Here is a 19,148-nt window from a genome sequence, read left to right as displayed (position 1 = left end):
TCGCGAAGGCACAAGGCCAGGCTGAAGGTGTAATGGCTGATGGCCACATTAGCAATTAATTCTGCCAGCCAGGATCCCCTCTGCTCCACCGCCAGGTGCATGCTGCTGCACTGACTGCCTGCAATCAAAGGGCCAATGGAAAATATTTCCTTGATTTCAGAGTACAGAGCAGACAATCCACAGTGTGAATAAAAATGATGTTCTTTGTTATAGTATGGCGACTTAATGGGAAAACAACAACAAAAAAAACCTGAGGGTTTCATATGGTTCCCCTCCTCAATTCAGTGCTGTCCCAAAGGCGGCAAATAATCCCTCGGCTCGTTAAAAATCTGCCCTAACACAGTGGTCCCGCAGCTGGTACTTTCCCCTCCCCCAGGCAGCAGCATTCCCGCTCCGCGGGCGCGCATCGCCCCTCCGCGCCCGGCCGCGGGCACGCACCGTGCCATCTGCTTGCTGCGCGCAGGTGCGGATCCCGGGTCGGATTTTAGCTTCTCTCTCTTTGCAGCCCCTTCCCTGGCAGCTCCCCGCCCCCAGACGCACTTTTCCCGTAGAGCGCAGAGCATCAGGTGCGGGTGTGGAGCAGCGGCCGCCCTCTTCCCCCGCACCCCAATGGCACAGATCCTCCTTCTCCTCAGTCCCTCGTGCTATGTGCCCCCTCCATCCGCCGCCCTCTCCTGCGGGCGTCTGCTCTGTCCGCCCCGCTTTTTCTCGCTGAAATCCTTTCCCCTCGTCTCAGTACTCTCAGTGTATTTGCCCCACTCTTCTCCCTCCGCAGCCAGAGGGATGTGAGGGCCTGGGGGTGGGGGGGGGGATATAGCTGAGGAAGCGGATAAGCTTGGGAGAGGGAGGGGGGGAAGCTAACGGGAGAGATTTTGCTGTCGTCTAAGGGCTGATTGGAAGAGGCAATCATTGTATCTGCGGTTGGAGGATTAGAGGAGAAACTTTTATTGCTCCCTTTTGTGAGTGCGTGCGTGCAAATGGAGAAGTCTCTTCTCCAAGGGGAGCATCCTTTCGGTTGGCATCAGGTGCAGCTCAGGGAGGGACTGAGAGCATTTCCCTCATCCGTGAGCTGAGGGACGAGGGGAAACGACCCCTCTTCTCTCACTCTTCTTTCTCCAGTTCTGAAATCGTTCCTTCTCCACCACTGCCGCCTCCCCGTTCCTCCCCTCCCCTTCCCCTGCTCTGGATGAGTGGAATAGCCTCCAGGGTTTCCTCCTGCTCCTCGCCCCGGACCGGAGCAGTGAGGGGACATCACTAACCCTCATCCGTCTCCGTCTCGCTCCATCCGTTCCCGAGAGGACTTCAGACGGTGCCATGTGTTTTCAGCCTCTCGCCGCTGCAACCACTTGATACCACGCAACGCGCAGGGAGAGAGAGGCTTTTGCAAAATGGATTTGTTCGATTTTAAAGGATTTCTTCTCTAATAAGGATCGCATTGCACACAAATATGACTAAATCCCCTATTTGGTAAATCTTTCTTCCCCCACCCCTCCTCTTTGGGTTCCCTCCCTCCCACCCCCACCCCTTCAGAGGAGCAAGCACGGGGAGCTGATGACGGACCCATTAATCCCTTCTTCAATGCATCAAAAGAAGCCGAAGGGCTGGAAGTCGCTGGGCGCGGAGTCCTGCAGGAGATGTTTCCCTCCGCTCTGGGTTCTGTATGAAGCTGGGGACTAAGGCTCGGCTCGCCCCGCCGCCGCTCGCCGGCACCTGGAGGCGCGGGTCGCCGCCGTGCCCGCTGCCGCGATGCTCCGCTGCCGGCAGTGCTGCCGGGAGCTCGCCGTGATGGGATCGAGCCGGCCGTGATCGGTGGAAGGCGGCGAGGGAGAGAGCGAGCGGGAAGAAGGGCTGCTCCGCTCCGCTGTGTGTGGGCTCCGCGTTTTGGTGTTTTTTTGTTGTTTTGGTTTGGATTTTTTGTTTGTTTGTTTTTTGTTTTTTCTTTTCCTACTTCCATCCTCTCCCTGCCACTGGAAGTCCTCCCGTATCTAAATGGAATTAGTGGAGACCGAAGCCCCTTGTGTAAGGCACAGACATGACCCATGGGCGCAGCTTCCTTCACAGTGAGTATCTCCTCCCGCCTAGCCTTACCTTCGCTGTCCCCACAACTCGTCCTACGGGACCCCACGGCAAACTCCCCCCCTCCAAAGCACCCCCTTCGCCCCTTCCCCAGCACCCCCCTGCGGTGCGGTGGGGGGAGGTCTGTGTCTCCCCCGAGCTCCCGCTCGGTCTGTCTGTTGGTTTTCACCTGGGTGCGAAAATGGCTTTCGGCGTGCTATGGGGGAGAGGGGAAGCGGCCCCCCTGCTGCCCCACTCGTGACTAGAACCGGCGGTCCCAGGGGCGGCCATGGGGTGCGAGGCTCCAGCAGCACTGCGCCCATCGCCCGTGGGCTCTGCGCCGGCTGTTCCCCCCCAACCCCCAGAGGGGTCCTCCCCAAGCAACGGGGGGCACAGAAATGCACCGAGACCTCGGGCTGCATGGTAGGACCCCCTCCTCCTGACACAGTTTTGGAGAGGATCCTCACTGCTGGAGGGGTACAATTCTTTCACCACCTCGCTATGCGCCCACACCTGTAAAACAGCGGTGCTACGACTGGGTATAGGTTTTCCAAAAACTCTTCACTAGGCTAAGCCACATGCATGCCAAATCATAGCCTCCAAAAAGATTCCTGGCAGAGAGATAAACCTCTTAATGTGAGGCTTGCAATGGGAAAATGCACAAATCCATAAAGATTCAAAGATGCGCAATCAGTGGAAATAGAAAGTGTGATTATAATCACACTGATGATTAGGAGAGGAAAGATAGGGAGAAGGCAGAGAGAATGCAACAAGAAATTTGGTGGAAACTCTTTGAAATAATTCCCAAACCCAGATAATGTCAATATTGTTGGTGTACTGCTAAAGATTCCCAAGTGACAGCTTTGAATGTGTAAAGACAGTGTGATTGGTCTCTTTGGAGGGGTCTTTTTATTTTATTTTTTTCCTGTGAAAATGTTCTTTTCTGATGGTTTGAAAAAGAAAAATGCAAGAGATCATAGCATAGAATGGACTATCATGACTGCTTGAGTGAAAGGTATCATGTTATCTTTCCCTGTCAACCCCCCAGTTTTAATTACTTTCTGGCACCATATGTATTTTGGCAATGCTGGTGTTAATGCCACCGTGTCAAGAAAAAAATCTTTTTTTTTTTTTTTTTTTTTTTTTTTTAGACGTGAGAGGTATTTCATTTCAAGTGATGGATATGATATATATGCAGAAAAAAATCTTTGCATCTCTCTCTCTCTCTCTCTTTTTTTTTTTTTTTTTTTTTTTTCATTTTACATTTCATTGTCAAATTTATTTTGACTCTGTGATGATAACTCAGTGTAGCTCCCTGCTTTGGAATAACACAGCTCTGCAACTTGGAAGCACTCTTTCTAGCGGTTAGCTGGAATTGAAAAGACCTGTGTTTTTCTATCATATCTGTAATTATATCTCAGTGACTTGGACCAAGTCTCTTTAATTTTCTTGACTTCAATTTTTAACATTTAGAAGAGTTGATAGATAAAGGGACCCCTTAAGAAAAAGACATGAACTGTGATTAATAGCCTAAGAAGAAACATTTCTCACATAGGGTTTGTTTAGCTACTGTTCTGCCCATTCTAGCTTTCATAAAGAATGCTGTCTCCACATTCTAGCACCAAACCTCCTTAACTAAGGAGAAATTTGGTTTCAGCTGGTGAGAATTATGCACATAGATGCAGTGTGTTCACTGCATGAAACACAACTAAGTAAATGAGCAACGCGCAAAACCTTCATTGCCTCCAGATTCTGACATAGCCGATGGTCAGAATCCCAGCAAGAATGCATTTCCAGAATCCATCCCTGAGGAGCGTAAGGGCATGAATAGTTGGGTAGCATCCAGATCTGAGCAGAAGATGCAATGTTCTCACTGAATGCCCAAGACGCAGAAGAGTTTTTAACTACCAGCCCTGCCAACATCCTGTCTCTGTTAGCTGGGAGAATCAGGAAGACACAGGGACTGTGAGCCTGACCAAGAGATAGAGAACATGCTGCCAAGACTTTATTTTCCCAGCACTTCAACCTTTCCTTGCTTAATAAGGTAGATGACGTGCACACCTAAAACCTTCTGTCATATGGGAAGGGTCAAAGGCATAGAAATAAATCTCAAAGCTAAGCTATTTTCAGAAGGACCACTGGGGGTAAGAAGAGGAAAGCACATCATTCAGTTATATGTGTTGAAGACCACCAATTCCTCCATATAGTCAACGATACAAACACAAGCTGATGTATCCAAAATACTCAGGATAAACAGACAAGTTTATCTCCACTTTAACTTTAGTCTTGCCTGGGCACTAAGTTTGGGCTTTATGCCAAACTCACTGGGGTCAAAATCTTGAGCGCTCCAGGAACTCATGCTCTTGCTATCCCACTTTCTCCTGGAAATAGCTAGAGAAGACCAGGGAGGTGGGAAAAAAATCATGGAACTATGGAATGGCTTACGTTGGAAGGGCCCTCAAAGCCACCCAGCCCCACCACGTTCCAAGGGCAGGGCTGCCCCCACCAGCTCAGCTGCCCAGGGCCCCATCCAATCTGGCCTTGAGCACCTCCAGGGATGGGGCACCACAACTTCTCTGGGCAGCTGTGCCAATGCCTCAACACAACCATCATCGTTCTGTGATTTCTTCATCAGAGAGCTGGTTAGTTATTTTGGTCTTCTGAAGTAAATTATCTGAACTACTATTGATCTGAACATTTCCCTCTTAGCTTTTTCTAGTTGAAACATTATATTCTGTAATACCCAAAACTCAAGAATTGTCTCCAAATTGAATTCTGTATTTGTTCCCAAGAGCCACATCTGTCCTATCATGGTTGGAGATTATTTATAAAACAAACTGAAGTTTAACTGCTGCATAAAGCAACATACTCTGGTCAAGTCAAACAAACTAGATTAATGAGACTATTAAATACACACAATAATTTCTTTCACTGAGGATTTGCATATGAAAACCTCAGCCCTCACTTCTTTCAAAGTCCCAGTGCTTATTTTTTAATTTTATTATGCCTTGATAAGAAACCAAAGTGATTCAGTGGCACTGAAACTTAATAGGTCTTTGTCTACTTTGGTTGAATACAGCTTTTTTTTAATTTATTACTGGCCCAAGCTATGATTATATAAATAAATATTGCTAAAATGTTTTGTAATATTAAAAAAGGGAAAATAAAATAAGAGGCAAACATTAATGCTTGGAAATTGTATTTTAAGCCAAATAGTTCTCCTCTTTATTTGAATACTTTTACAAAGATAAACACTTATGTGGGCAGATTACATGCAAATGAGTTCATATGAAAAGTGAAAGTTTTCATATGAAAAGTGATTAAGGATACAACTACACATGAAATACTGAAATTTTTACAGTAATTCTATTTAATTTGTGTTCTTTTCAGATGTTTACATTTGATTTAATTGCAGACACTATTACACTATTATATCTAATGCAAATCTCTCTTTCAGTCGTAGCAAGTCTAATCATCCTACATTTGTCTGGGGCAACCAAAAAAGGAACAGGTACGTAAACTTCAGGCTTGTTTTTCAGATATTATATTACAGTCTTAAGTTTGGATGCGAGTTGTTAATGTAGGTCTGGAAATTTTTTGTAGTCCACCTACTTCCAGTGTCTGTAGCTTGTTCATTTGTTTTCTGTCTGTAAACTGCCAAAAATCCAGTGGTGATTTTTTAACAAGTTAGTGACCTTATCCATGGCTAAATTTAACTAAAGGCTCGACCTGACCTTATCTAGTGGTTGCAAAGTGCCCTCTCTTTCAGACTAAGTGTTCATATTTGGTACCAAGTAATTTTGTCTCAAAATCTTTTTGATTGCTGAAATAGAATTCAAAATGTGAAATCAGGCTTCCTGGCTCCTTGTGCAGCGTGGGGATAGAAAAACAGCCTTCAAAACCCTGCATGCTAAGTGAGGTGATGGTCAAGCAGGGAGGGATGCTCAGCACAGTGTGTGTCTGAACATATGTCTGAATGCTCACTCCCTGCAAACCTGAATTCATTTCAGAGGATCAGGATCCATTTCATTCTTAACTTGTATATGGACCATGAAGAAAGAGAAATGCATGCAGAATCTGAGGCAGATCTCAGGTGGTTAAAATCATGCTTGGAAGGTGCCTGTCTCCCTCCATTGATCTTAAGAACCTCAAACAATTCGGCCTTGAACATGAAAGTCTTGGTGGGACAAACTTGGATACAGGCACCTGGCTGGGAGCTAAGCATAGGAGGCCATTTTTGATTCCTGTGAACTCTAAAAACTGGTGCATTTCCTAGAGCCTGCTGTCCCTTCAAGTCTAAATTTTTTTTCCTCCAATAAATCCATTTTATTTTGGCTTACTAGTTAAAGCACAATGTCCAGAAAGCAATTCTTCATCCTTTTCAGCCTGAAAAGATTAAAATCTTAAAGTCTTCAAGCTCTCTGCCAATGTGCAGAAAGGGAACACAGAAGTTTCAGGGCTAGCAAATGAGGACTGACCCTGCTCTCTGATGACTCACCTTGGAGGAGGAAAGTTCTGGGCTGTGACCCCATCTCTGTCAGGTGAATCTAGGCTCACAACACTGTGAATTAAAAACAGTTCTATTAGAATTCTGGAATGGTTTTTGTTCTTTTTTTTGCTTGTTTGTTTCCTTAATTTTGTGTCTTGTTGAGAAGGCACACACTTGGATTTTTTGAACTACACAAGTGAGAAACTCATGTCTTCGATTCTCGAGCATGTAATTTAAAAGGTGATGTAAGGATGACTTCCCTCAGATATTCAAGACTCTTCTCTGCTTTGAAAAAAATATTTTGAGTGAGAATATCCATAAAGAACAGTCTAATTTTCTTCCAGGTCAATGATCATACTTAGACACAACTGGAAAAAGCTGAGACCACCATAAGATGGAACTATTTTGTTCTGTAGAGGAGTTCAAAGTGTCAAATAGCCGTCATAATTTTTAAACTAACCATATGATTTTTAATGTGATCATTTCACAGAAAAGCAGACTACTGCCGAAGGACAGAAACCAGTGCAGTGTGGAACTTGGACAAAATATGCGGAAGGAGGCATCTTCACTTCTCCCAATTATCCCAACAAGTATCCTCCTGACAGAGAGTGTGTCTACATTATAGAAGGTGAACAGTCAGTGAATCTTTGTAGTCTATCAACTGTCAGAAAAGTATTTTATTTTGCTGTATGTGAAGGGTAGATAAAGCTTCTAAGTTCATGATAGCATCAAGAAGCAAGATTTAGAAAAGTTCTATCTCAGCAATTTTTTTTAATAAAAAAATTAAAAAGCATTGGAAAGCATACTAGGAAATACTGGAAAATGCTAGCTTTCCTAACAGACTAATAAAATAGCTTAGGTGTCAAGTATACATAAGTCACTTAGGAATAAACAGTATTATTTATTTTAGAGAATGAATAGAACCTAAAAAGCTGTAATACGATAGAAACCAGAATATTTAAAATGAATAAAAGGCATGAACACAGGAAACTAAAATGCTTTTGACTCCTCATATCAATTTTTAAACATGTCATAACTGAATCAGGGATGGCAAGCACAGCTAGGTGAAGTACAGTAAAGAAGATTATGCAGAAAACATCCATACAGTGAGTATAAAAATATTTTCTACCCAAGTAATCATAAGAAAATAAGGAGATTAACAAAATGAAACAACAACTAGGAAAAACAACACAGAAAATAGTAGATGTAAGATTCAGTTCTCAATGAGTAGAGAGTTGAAGGTCTGGAGTTGATGTAAAAAAGGCTTATTACATACCTGTAATTTCTTTTCATGAATCTTAGCAAAATGGATGTGAAGGGATTCTTGTAAAAAGGAATCTGCTGAAGGTAACAAGAGATTAGATACTGTTGGAAGTTAGTAACAGAAAAGATGAATCAGGAACAGAAGTGGTAGAACTCTGAAACTAAAAAGATTAATGAGTTGTGATAACATGCAAAATACAACACTGATGATTGCCCTATACATGCTGAGTTGGACAGAACTATTAATTTAACATGCTGGAATCAGGAATTGTAGAAATACTTATTTTTTTTAAAGATGCTGATTGTTCCAAGAGAGATTTTGAAAGCTGTATAGATCATTCTAACTAAATTAGCTGCTTTAGAACCCTCCAAAAAACACTTAGAGAAAACAGTTTGTCTTTCCAAACCTAGTGCTGAGTTACTAATAGAAACGTATTTCATAAAAATCTTTCAGGGAAATGATGGATGGTAAATGTTGTATAGTTTGAAAAGAAAATAAATAAATAAATAAGTGAGATATCTGAATTATACTTTAGTGATAAGTAAACTGACTGAAGTCAGAAGTAAAAAGATGGTTATAAATAAAGGAGTCAACAAGCCCTTTGAGATAAATTTATGCTTCTACAGTCTTCCATAATTCTTCCAATATAAGTCTGGAATTTAAGCAGATGTATGGTAAGCATCTCAGTTCTTTCATAGTTTAAAAATACTTTTAAAACAGCAATGAAAATCAATAATAATAATGAATATATAGGGTCCATATATTCTACTTAGTATTATATTTTTGTGATATTTTTGTATCATTTATGTTGCTACATCCAGGTCTTTTTGCACACTGCAGTGAAATGATCTCAACATTGCTCTAAGGAGGGGAGGAAACATGCCTGTTTTATTTTCTAGGAATTGAGGCGCAAAGAGAAAGGTGGTGGGAAAAAAACAAACAGAAAAACAACAACAACAACAATAAAAACCCATCAATTCTGTAAACCATAATCCAGTCTCTTAAGCCACGAGGAATTCCTTCTGTTAGTAAGAAAGTGCCAGAAAAATATTTATTGTAAGGACCTGTCTTTATTATTTTAACTACTTATGATAAGATAATAAAATGAAAAGTGGTAAAATCTGCTATTAAAATAGACTGCTTTAGAATAGCTCAAATTGGAAATGTCAAAGTATAGGAAGGAAATATTTAATTAAACATTTGTGTTCTAGATGATGAAATTATATGTTGACAATTTTGTGGTAATTTCTATGCAGTGCAGGAAATAATCTGAATTCAACAGACATCTTTATATTCTATGGGATAAATCGATTTTAGGCTTCTTGCTTCTTGTCCAACTGTACTGAGGAGTCTGGATTCCAACTGGATAATTTAAAACCTATGATGATGTCATCTGTAATATGTAATTTAGTGGGAACCATGCATACTGCACAACACATTTGACTCTGCCTATTTTTGTCTTCCAAAATGGTCAAGAATAGAATGTTTTCAAAAAAACACCAAAATGTGGAGATGTCTTAGAAACCATACTTTCAGTAGTATCAGTTTTGGAAAAGGGCAAAAGGAGACACACTGAAGTAGAAAAAAATAATCTTCTGTACTTAAAGTAATGTGTCTGTTCCAACTCTTTTTACAACGGATAAAGACAGCATAAAATGACAAAGAAGGCTAGCCAATGAAGATATTCTTGCATATCTTTTGTACGTTGTAATATTTTCTAATCCAAGACATAAATGTCTATAAACATCTCTCTTTACATCTCATTCCTATATTTATTACTGAGATTCAGCATGCTTGGAGTATCTTCTGTCTGCTGTTATATTCCAAGTATCAAATGACAGGGACTGTTGATGTGATCCAGACTAGCATTCCTATACTGAGATCTCTTCTTTGCATTTCTTAGCTCATTGTGCCAGTACCATAGAGTTTTGACTACTGTGTAACCAACTATAAATACATATAAGGCTCAGCAGGTTCTTTCCTGCATGCTTTCTTTCTTTCCTTCATTTTTTGCTATCAAGTACTATCAAGGGTAAATTCTGATGGCTTCCCACAAATACAATTCTGACTGACTTTATAGGATTCAAGTAAGCACTGCAGCAGATAGTCTGTTACAATAAAATTGATTTTCATCTCACGATGCAAGTTTTCCCCCATATTTTAAGTCATCTTAAGTGTATGCAAGCCTTTTATCATTTCAGAATTATATTGGTGAAGTAAAAAGCTGGCAAAAATTGCCATAATCATACACAGTGAGCTTTTAAAAGTGAAGAGGATTTTGATTGTAGAGTCAAAGTTGCAAACAGATCAAACAGCTAGAACTTTCTTTTTTCTTTTTCCTTCTTTCCTTTTTTTTTTTTTTTTTTTTTTTTTTCCTTTTTCTTTCTTTTCCTTCATTTTTTTTTCACTTCTCGTTTGATTGTAATGACAATTAACTTTTGGAACAAGCAGAATTTTTTGAAGTCCAGGTTGGATGCCTTTCTAAAAGAAGTGCTTTAGGTCATCCAGAAGTCATGGACTCAGTACAAAAAATTTTATGCTATAAAGCAGCTTCTGGTGAGTCCCATCTACCTTTCAATATGAATCAAGATTTTTTTCTTCTTCGTTGTTGTTGCTGTTGTTTTTTTTCAATCCTATTGGGCATATAGAGAACATAGGAAATAGCTGAATGTACACATTAAGTTCTCCGCTGGGACTAATTTTACCCTTGTTTCACATGTTCATGACTCTTACCTGGCAAAATTCACAGCTGCTTGGAACAAATGCAGGAGCAGCATTAGACTTTGCCAGACTGCAGAAAATTGGGCACATGTACTCTAGAGGGAAATCAAAGAGGAGTTTTTTAGAAGCAATCTTTTGTTGGTGTTAAAAATATGTGGGCAGTAGGACTGTCATACTTTACGTAGTATATTTTAAGAGCTGTTTTGGAAATAAATAATCTTAATACTTCTATGTTTTTATCAGCTCTTCAGTTTTTACTAAATAAATGCTTATGTATAAATAGAGTTATGGACCAGAATTGCTTATGAAGAAAAGTATCGCTTCACTTATGAAGTAAATCTTACACTTTATATCCTTGTGGAAGTTCAGAGTAAGTTTTTTTGAAAATCTTCCATGTTTTTTCCTAAAGACATTAAACTCTTTACTCCTAGATATTTACCTGTATAAAAATTATCACCTCTCAAAGTCCTTTCATATTTCAGGTTGATTTTTTGTGTTCAAAAATATTCATCAAAACAAAGAAAAATTCCTCTTTCAAAGGAGATTGTAAGTGTCTTTCCCATCAACAATAGCTGTACAACCAGAAATACTACGGATCATTCAAAATTGTTAGTACTGTAGTATCCCAGATAGATGATGTTTGATTTTTCATTTCTATGCTGTCTGGTAAATTGAAACATTTTTTGCTTAACTTCCATTGTCACTTACGGTCTCAGAGACTGATCAGAATCTAAATCCTAATTGTGTGTTTTGTTGCAAATGTTCTTCTTCAGCTGGAACCCAAATGACTTTTTTTTGTAAAATCTTAGTACAGCTCTTGTAAAAGATAATTAGATTTAAAAGATGACAAATGTAAACATTAAGTAGCTTTTCTGCCATATTAAATGCCTTTGAAGAAACATAATTGGAAGTTAACTACAGAAGAACTTATGATTTGAAATTTCTGAGGTAGCTTCAACATGAAGCTTCAATATGAAATTCATTTGAACACAGCAGAAACTTTTCCTGTGACACTGTAGTCACAAAATAAGCTTTGAAGATGTTAGATGTGAATGTGATTTACCTGTGAATGAGGATCATTTCATCCCTCCTTTTCTGATTAGACAGTGGATTCCAATCCAGTATGGAATAAATGCTTTTTTTTTTTTTTTCCTTTTTTTTTTTTTTTTTTCCTGTCTGTTTACTTGATTTTTGTGTGTGTCTCTGTGTGTGAATACTTATGCATACTTTGTTCTTAGTCATTATTTTAATCACTGTATTTCCATAAGGCTTACTGTGATTATATTTGAATACACTGTTGCAGAAAGAAAGCTGTGACACAAGGCATATATTCATAGAGTACCTGCTTGCTTTAGTTAACTTATAGCAAGAAAACCTTTTACTGAACTCAGAGTAAAACTGAGAAAAGATTTTTGTTTGTTTGTTTGTTTCTAAAGTGTAGATAAAGTTGGGAGTTTGAATTGTGTTTTTATCTCTTGTTATCATTTTCAGGAAGGTCTGTATCACTTTGGTAGATTATTGCAACAAAATGTTTAACCTTTTACTCTAAGATGAAGCAGGGAAGTGTATATAAAAGTAGAGAAAAGGTAGCATGAATGCTTACTTAGTATCCCTTTCAATCTCTGCTCAGTCTTCTGTAATCACCACAGTCACTGTAATTATGGAAACAGAAAGTGTTGCATTCCTGAGAAGAGTCAGGAGAAAAGAGCCATCATCCTTTGAGCTAGTGTGCACAGAAATTTGTGACACAGACTAAAATAAATTGGGAAGCATTCATTGGGTTTAAGACGTGCAAATCTGCAGGAACATATAAGCTCCTTTCATCTTCCCAGTGACCAGTACAGATCCAAACCATTTGTTGTGAATGGTCCTTGGCTGATGAGGAAAACCACATCATGCCTAAGAAGGCTTTCTTGGAATTCTGACTGTCACGGGCCAAAATCATTCTAGCAGGTGATTTTAATGGTTATGGAGTGAGAACTGTCAGTTGCCAGCTTCTAGACTCACTCCCTGGCCTTCTTTTATTTAGCAGTGGAGAAGCAGAGCTGATGAATGGTCAGTGCTCCATTCTTAAAGCAGAGCAGCCTCTAAGCATGGGAGACCTGGTGGAAAGATAGAAACTCTTCCCTGGGCACTCCGTAAGCTGATGTGATTTTCTTCAATCCTTTAGCAAGAGCTGAGGTTGACTGAAAAAATCCTTGTCTTGGCTTTGTTGGAAAATAAGCAAAAGCAGAGGAGAGTAAACAACAGCAACATTTTGATCCTAAAACTAGTTTGCCTTGTGAAATTCAGATTTTTAGTACCTATCGCTAAAGTGTTTTTTGTTTTTTGTTTTTTGTTTTTGTTTGTTTGTTTGCTTGTTTGTTTTGTCTAAAATGACCACGATAAAGTTTCTTCAAGGTTATTCTAAATAACATTTTTTTGCTCTTTAGTAAATTACTTTTGCTTCATCTTTATTCTTAAATGTGAATTAACTTTACTTTTCCGTGTTTTAATGAGATAATTGATATGAATTGTACTCAGATCTGCATTGACTACTGTATGTATGGGAACAGAATTTGTGCTTAGTGCTATGCCACCATTCCGAACAGACTTTTCTTCATCTTTGTATTAATTTTAAAAGTATTCTGATTCATATTCCCCCTCAAATAGAAGACAAGGCTGTTTTTTTCAGATACATAAGATTCTTAGAAAGCTGTTGTGTTTTACATAATTGTTCCTAAATTGTATTTTGCTTTACGTCATAGATATCTCCTTTAATTTTACTAAAAAATTACACATTTTTCTGTGAATAGATGAGTAAAACAATGTGTTTTGTTGTTGTTGTTGTTGTTTTTTTAAGTAATAATTTTCAAACATACAAAGGGTTTTGTTTTTTTTTTTGTTTTGTCTATGGACAATGTTAAGATTCGTATGTTAAGGTGTATAAAAATTGTTTGATTCTCTTAATTTTGTATCGAGTTTGAAGGATTTTGCTTTAGAAAATAATACAATAATTTTCTTTCCATCTCCAGCTGCCCCTAGACAATGCATTGAACTACACTTTGATGAAAAATATTCCATAGAGCCTTCTTGGGAATGTAAATTTGACCACATTGAAGTACGAGATGGACCTTTTGGCTTTTCTCCAATCATTGGACGTTTCTGTGGACAGCAAAATCCACCTATGATAAAATCCAGTGGCAGATTTCTGTGGATTAAATTTTTTGCTGATGGTGAGCTGGAATCTATGGGGTTTTCTGCTCGATATAATTTTACACCTGGTAAGTATAAAACATCACAATTATTGATAGAGAACTTTGCTTTTAACTTTGCTTACGATGTATAATGTATAGTGGTATGTTATTTAATATCTTCAATGGGGTCTATCTTTAATATCAAAGAAAATATTAATAGATAGGAGATAATAGAAGATACATTTCACATAATAAGTAGGGCTTATTCAAGCAAAAACTTTTCAGTACAGTTCTATCCAATATACATATACTCTGGCTCTGCAGTTTTATAAGAATTGTTTTCAACAAAATTCTATTACAGTAAATCATTCAAAATATTTCATGGGAAATGCTGTGCTTTATGCCTGACTGTTACACCATACAGCTTATCCTTCAAAATTGTTATTGATAAAGTATTCTAATAAAAAAAAAAACTAACTACCTCAGGAAATTCCATCTTTGCATTTCCACTTCGCCAATTATTTCACCAGTTGAGGAGTGGACTAGTTCTCCCTTTTCAATAAAGTAAATTCATATGTTTTGCCAGAAAAGTGTGAAATACTAAATTGTATTAAGTAAATCTTAATTGTAATTATACAGCTATTCACTTGTCACTTTTAAAACTTAATTCATCAAAGTAAAATAAAATTCATGGTCATGCTTTCCAACTGTTTTTTCTCCTACTTATCAACAAAAGATTGCTGCCTTTAAATTTCATTTTTGGCTGAAGCTACAGTATATTGCACTGAACTGCTGGATTTGACGTGCTTCTGTACCTTCTTATGTATTGAGTGATGAGTCATACCTTAATATAGCTTGCTCTAAAGCACTACAATTATAATGTAATTTTATCAAGTATGTCACCACTGATTCAATTAAATTGTTGTATTAGGTGGAAAAATATTCTTTTATAGACATATATATATATATATATATATATATATATATCTGCTAAAAATAAAGAGCCTCAGATTCTGCTTGCTTAATTGTTCCAGCAGCATTACAGAAAATACCGGGGCTACTTGAATGTTCTTCTATGTGGCTTTATTTCTCTAATGCAAAGAAAATAGTTATAAAATTAATCAGAGCGGTTCAATCTTCTTTAAAGTCAAAGATTCTGGTTTCCAGAGGGAAAGCATACTTAGATAATTCAAAGAGCAACAGAACACAGAATTTCTGTAGGAAATAACCTATAAACAGGTAGATGTATATGTTGTAAATGCAAGATAATACATGAAATAGCATTATATCCTTACACACTTGTCTCTGAAAAGTGAGTTAAATTAGTATGTTTCAGTTGCCATGGCTCTCTGGACTTTTGCCATTTTCCTCTCCATCATCCCCAGAAGTTCTTTGCTTCAGATTTCATTTCCTTCTTTTACAAAGGGATTTGTGATATGGTTGAAAATATGTCCATAGCATGACCTGCAGTTTAGTTTGTCTAAAAAAATTCTCAAATGATTATTTCATGGACAATGTTTTATTCTCATTTATTTTCTTCTGATGTAAGGTGGATTTCTACATGGAGATCAATGCTGTTAAATTTCTGTAACAGCATGAATTATTCCAGACTTCAGATGGAAAAGCTGTCTTTTTTTTTTTTTTTTTTTTTTTCCTCTTAGCTTTTTATAGGAAGCTTTGTAAATGATAAAGGGTTTCTATGAATATTGGTCAAAATGAGAATATGGTTAGTTTTACAAGTGCAAAGCAGCACTGCTGCCTCGTTAATCCTCAGTAACAGGATCCAGATCACATTCTGGACGAACTGCTTGACCAGTTCTTTGTGATATAAGAATGGATCAGGCCTCATATTTTGAGATGTGCTGTCCAAATATTTGAAGTTCAAGGGTTTGCTGTCAATTCATCAACGACTGACAGCTTTCAAGAGGGTGTAAAAGAGAGGCATTGCCTCTAGAAAGTAGCATCTAAATCCTTCTTTGACTATTTCTGCAATTAAACTATTTACAAAGGAAAGGTCAGAAGAAAAAAATACAGCTGACTTATTTTTAAAGAACCTCAAGAATATGACTGAAAGTAATTTGACCACTGTTGGTATCTGAAACAGCTTAATGATAGCTGAGTGATAGTTTGCTACCTCTACCTGTATGGGTGTAAAAAGTACTTGCAGTCCTGTGTAAGAGGCTTCCTTCACTCTTGTGGTAAGCACTACACAGTTGTCTTTTTTTGTAGCAGCACTCTTTGATGTTTCCCCATGTGAATTGTCCCCCAAAATTCCCCAAAACTTCCTCAGTTGCCATCTTTGCTCTTGGTGTCTCATGGATGTGTTGGTTTGTTGATGAAAGAAACGTAGTGCTGAGTGTGTGGGTGTTTGTGGTGTTGTATATAATAAGATTTACAAAATAAGTAAATTTGGCTAAATTGAAGCTGTAACCATTTATTATTATTTGACTAGTACATGGGAAAGTAGAGAAAGAGATTATTTACTTTGTCTCCAGGGTGTACAGAAACAGCTCAATAGATGGAAGTTGAAAAAATATCAATAAAGGTATCTAGACAAATGTTCCAATGAAGATCTATTAGTCTGCGTAAAAGGAAAAAGCTCTGAGGCATTTTAAAACTAGTTTAGATTAAGTTCTAATAAAAAATAATTTATGTAGAAGAATCCTAAGGAATAGAGTAGTATTTTGCATTTACTAAACCTTTCCTGTTTAATTTCTTTCACTTTTTGGATTTGAAATGATTGGAGCCCTAAACTTTATACATAGATAGAACTTCTTCTACCAAAGCAAAATGCCAGTCTAACTTCAGCAGTTTCCCAACAGGTTGGGGTTTCAGGCATCTTGAAACAAACATCATTGTCTCGTCATATACTCTATTTAAGTGAGACCATACTTTCATTCCTCAGATTACTTTTCAGCATTCTGAAAGATGAACTCTAGGAGGACAAATGACTTTTATGACAAAAATTTCCAGAAGTCTATATAAAAACAACATCATCATATACCAAATAAGTGATAATAAGTGTCAGGTCCTACATTTTGGACACAACAACCCCAGGCAGCCCTACAGGCTTAGGGAGGAGTGGAGGAACGCTGCCTGATTGAAAGGGACCTTGATGTACTGATGAGCAGTCAGCTGAATATGAGACAGCAGTGTGCCCAGATGGCCAAGAAGGCCAATGGCATCCTGGCTTGTATCAGGAATGGTGTGGTGAGCAGGACTATGGATGTCATCCTGCCTCTGTACTTGGCATCAGTGAGGCCTCAACTCGAGTACTGTGTTCAGTTTTGGGCACCTCACTACAGAAAGGACATTGAGGTGCTGGAGCAGGTCCAGAGAAGGGCAATAAGGATTGTGAAGCACTTGGAGAATATGCGCCACGAGGGGAGACTGAAGGAATTGGGGCTGTTTAGTCTGAGGAAAAAGAGGCTGAGGGGAGACCTTATTGCTCTTTTCCAATGTCTGAAAGGTGCTTAAATGAGAGTGGGTTGATCTCTTCTCACTGGTGACAGGTGACAGGACGAGGGGAAATGGCCACAGGTTGTGCCCGGGGAGGTTTAAGTTGGATATCAGAAAACACTTCTTTACAGAAAGGGTTGTTAAGCACTGGAATAGGCTCACCAGGGAGACGGTTGAGTCACCATCCCTGAGTGTGTTTAAAAACCCTTTGGAGTGCTGCTCAGGGACATGATTTATCGGAGGGTTGTTAGAGTTACGGTAATATTGTTAAGTCATGGTTGGAATTGATGATCTGTAAGGTCTTTTCCAAACTGAGTGATTCTATGATTCCATGATTCTATGATTCCATAAAACTACTGACAACTGCAAAAAAGTAGGCTTCTGGTTTTGTGATTTTATAAGCTATAGGGTTAAGTATGATTAGGTTGAATGGTATAATTCTCGAATATTTTTAATGTTAAAACGCTGGGTTAAAGGAAAGAACTTTTTATTTTATCTAAGTACCAGTAACAACCAGATGCAATTTGGATTTAAAATATGAAACATGTTGTATGCTTTTATGTTTTTAAAAGTAAAAAAAAGTTTAGTCATTCATTTTATGCTAGTTTGATTTTATATTTATTGTTAAGTAGAATTACTATCAAAAAGATTAACTTCAATCATTTCTAAATGAAACTATATGAACCTATTAAATCTTTCTAAATACATATACAACCTTTTATTTTTACTTTCCAATCTCAGGTATGAAAAAAAATTAATCAAAATATTGTATTGTCATTTTTGATATTCAAAATATTCTACAATATTTTGCAGTTGGTCTTTGGTTCATTCTGAATGCAAAACATATTGGTTAGTGAAGTACACAAAATGTCCCTTGCTCTTATTTCATTATTCTCTGGACCACTGAAACACCTACAGCTTTCAAACACATGACATGTCTGGGTCTTATTCTCTATCTTTTGTCCTCCTTTCCTCCTTTCTCCTAAAAAAGTTATGTCTCAAGAGCATTTTCCCAAATGATGTTAAATTTTTTGTCCAGTGCCCCACATGATGTTATGATGTGGAATACCGAAAACCAAAAATCACAAAGCCATGACATCTAATCTTGCTGTTTCCAGCAGTACTTCAAAGGGACTTATTCTTGACAACCACTCTTTAAAATGACTCAGTTTTTCAGAGTAGACAAGGATTCACATAGAGAGTGGACATATTTATTCCATCTCTGCTACTCAGCTAGAATAATCAGATTTTTGTTTATCCTGGTCTCTGATTTTGCAGGACAGTGGCTTAAGATAGCACATCATTACTTTCAGTTCCATCACTTAGTAGAAACCATCTGTGTTTTTATTTAGTCTTGTTAATATAAAGGTCAGACAGTAATGTTTTCTGTTCAGCTGCCTGAAAAAAGAAAACTGAAAAAGCTCTATACTCTTATTCCCCAAAAATGGACTGTAAAACTCTGTCTATTCAGAACAATGATACTTTTACATCCACATTGCACTAGTACAAGTAGCTCTAGAAAGACAGAATACAACGATAACATCATCTATCTTGAGGAAAACAAAAAGCAAACCCAAAAAGAACAACAACAAAAAAAGTCTTCTTGATCAGGGTAGGTCTGTATTTTAGGAATGATGAAAAATGTTTGATAGATAAACTAAATTCAACTGTAATTCTAGAGAACAGTCATTTCGACACATAATATCCTTGTCCTTCTTTGTGTGTATTTAGGCATCCCAGACACCCAGGACAGGTGAAGAGCGCTTGTGAAATCTTGCTCACTTTCATGTTATTTTCATTTTGTTTCGTTTCGTTTCATTTCATTTTGTTTCATTTTACTTTAATTCCCAGTTCTCTTCAGACATTGGTCTAATTGCTTCTAAGTTAAAATCAGCCACAACAATTTTTAACCAGCTTGTAATCCATGTAAGTTTTCTGGAAAATAATTAACTGTCTCGGAATACATGAGACTATATGTGTTTGC

General features: G+C 38.1%; 1 protein-coding gene across 2 annotated transcripts in view; it reads left to right on the top strand.

The window, feature by feature from the left end:
• Positions 1-2,032: 2,032 nt before the first annotated feature.
• Positions 2,033-19,148, top strand: part of NETO1 (neuropilin and tolloid like 1) — a gene marked incomplete at both ends in the record, with an annotated part of 63,107 nt that continues 45,991 nt past the window's right edge. For both annotated transcript variants that reach the window (XM_079533395.1, XM_079533396.1), the window contains 4 exons: positions 2,033-2,060; positions 5,513-5,566; positions 7,035-7,172; positions 13,544-13,792. In XM_079533395.1, the coding sequence (XP_079389521.1) occupies positions 2,033-2,060; positions 5,513-5,566; positions 7,035-7,172; positions 13,544-13,792 (469 nt within the window). The remainder of the gene's footprint in view (positions 2,061-5,512; positions 5,567-7,034; positions 7,173-13,543; positions 13,793-19,148) is intronic.

Source organism: Tetrao urogallus (assembly GCF_951394365.1).
Source record: "Tetrao urogallus genome assembly, chromosome: 3".
Taxonomy (NCBI): Eukaryota; Metazoa; Chordata; class Aves; order Galliformes; family Phasianidae; genus Tetrao; species Tetrao urogallus.
Note: the sequence above shows the minus strand (reverse complement) of the source record. Positions and strands in the feature narration are given on the sequence as shown.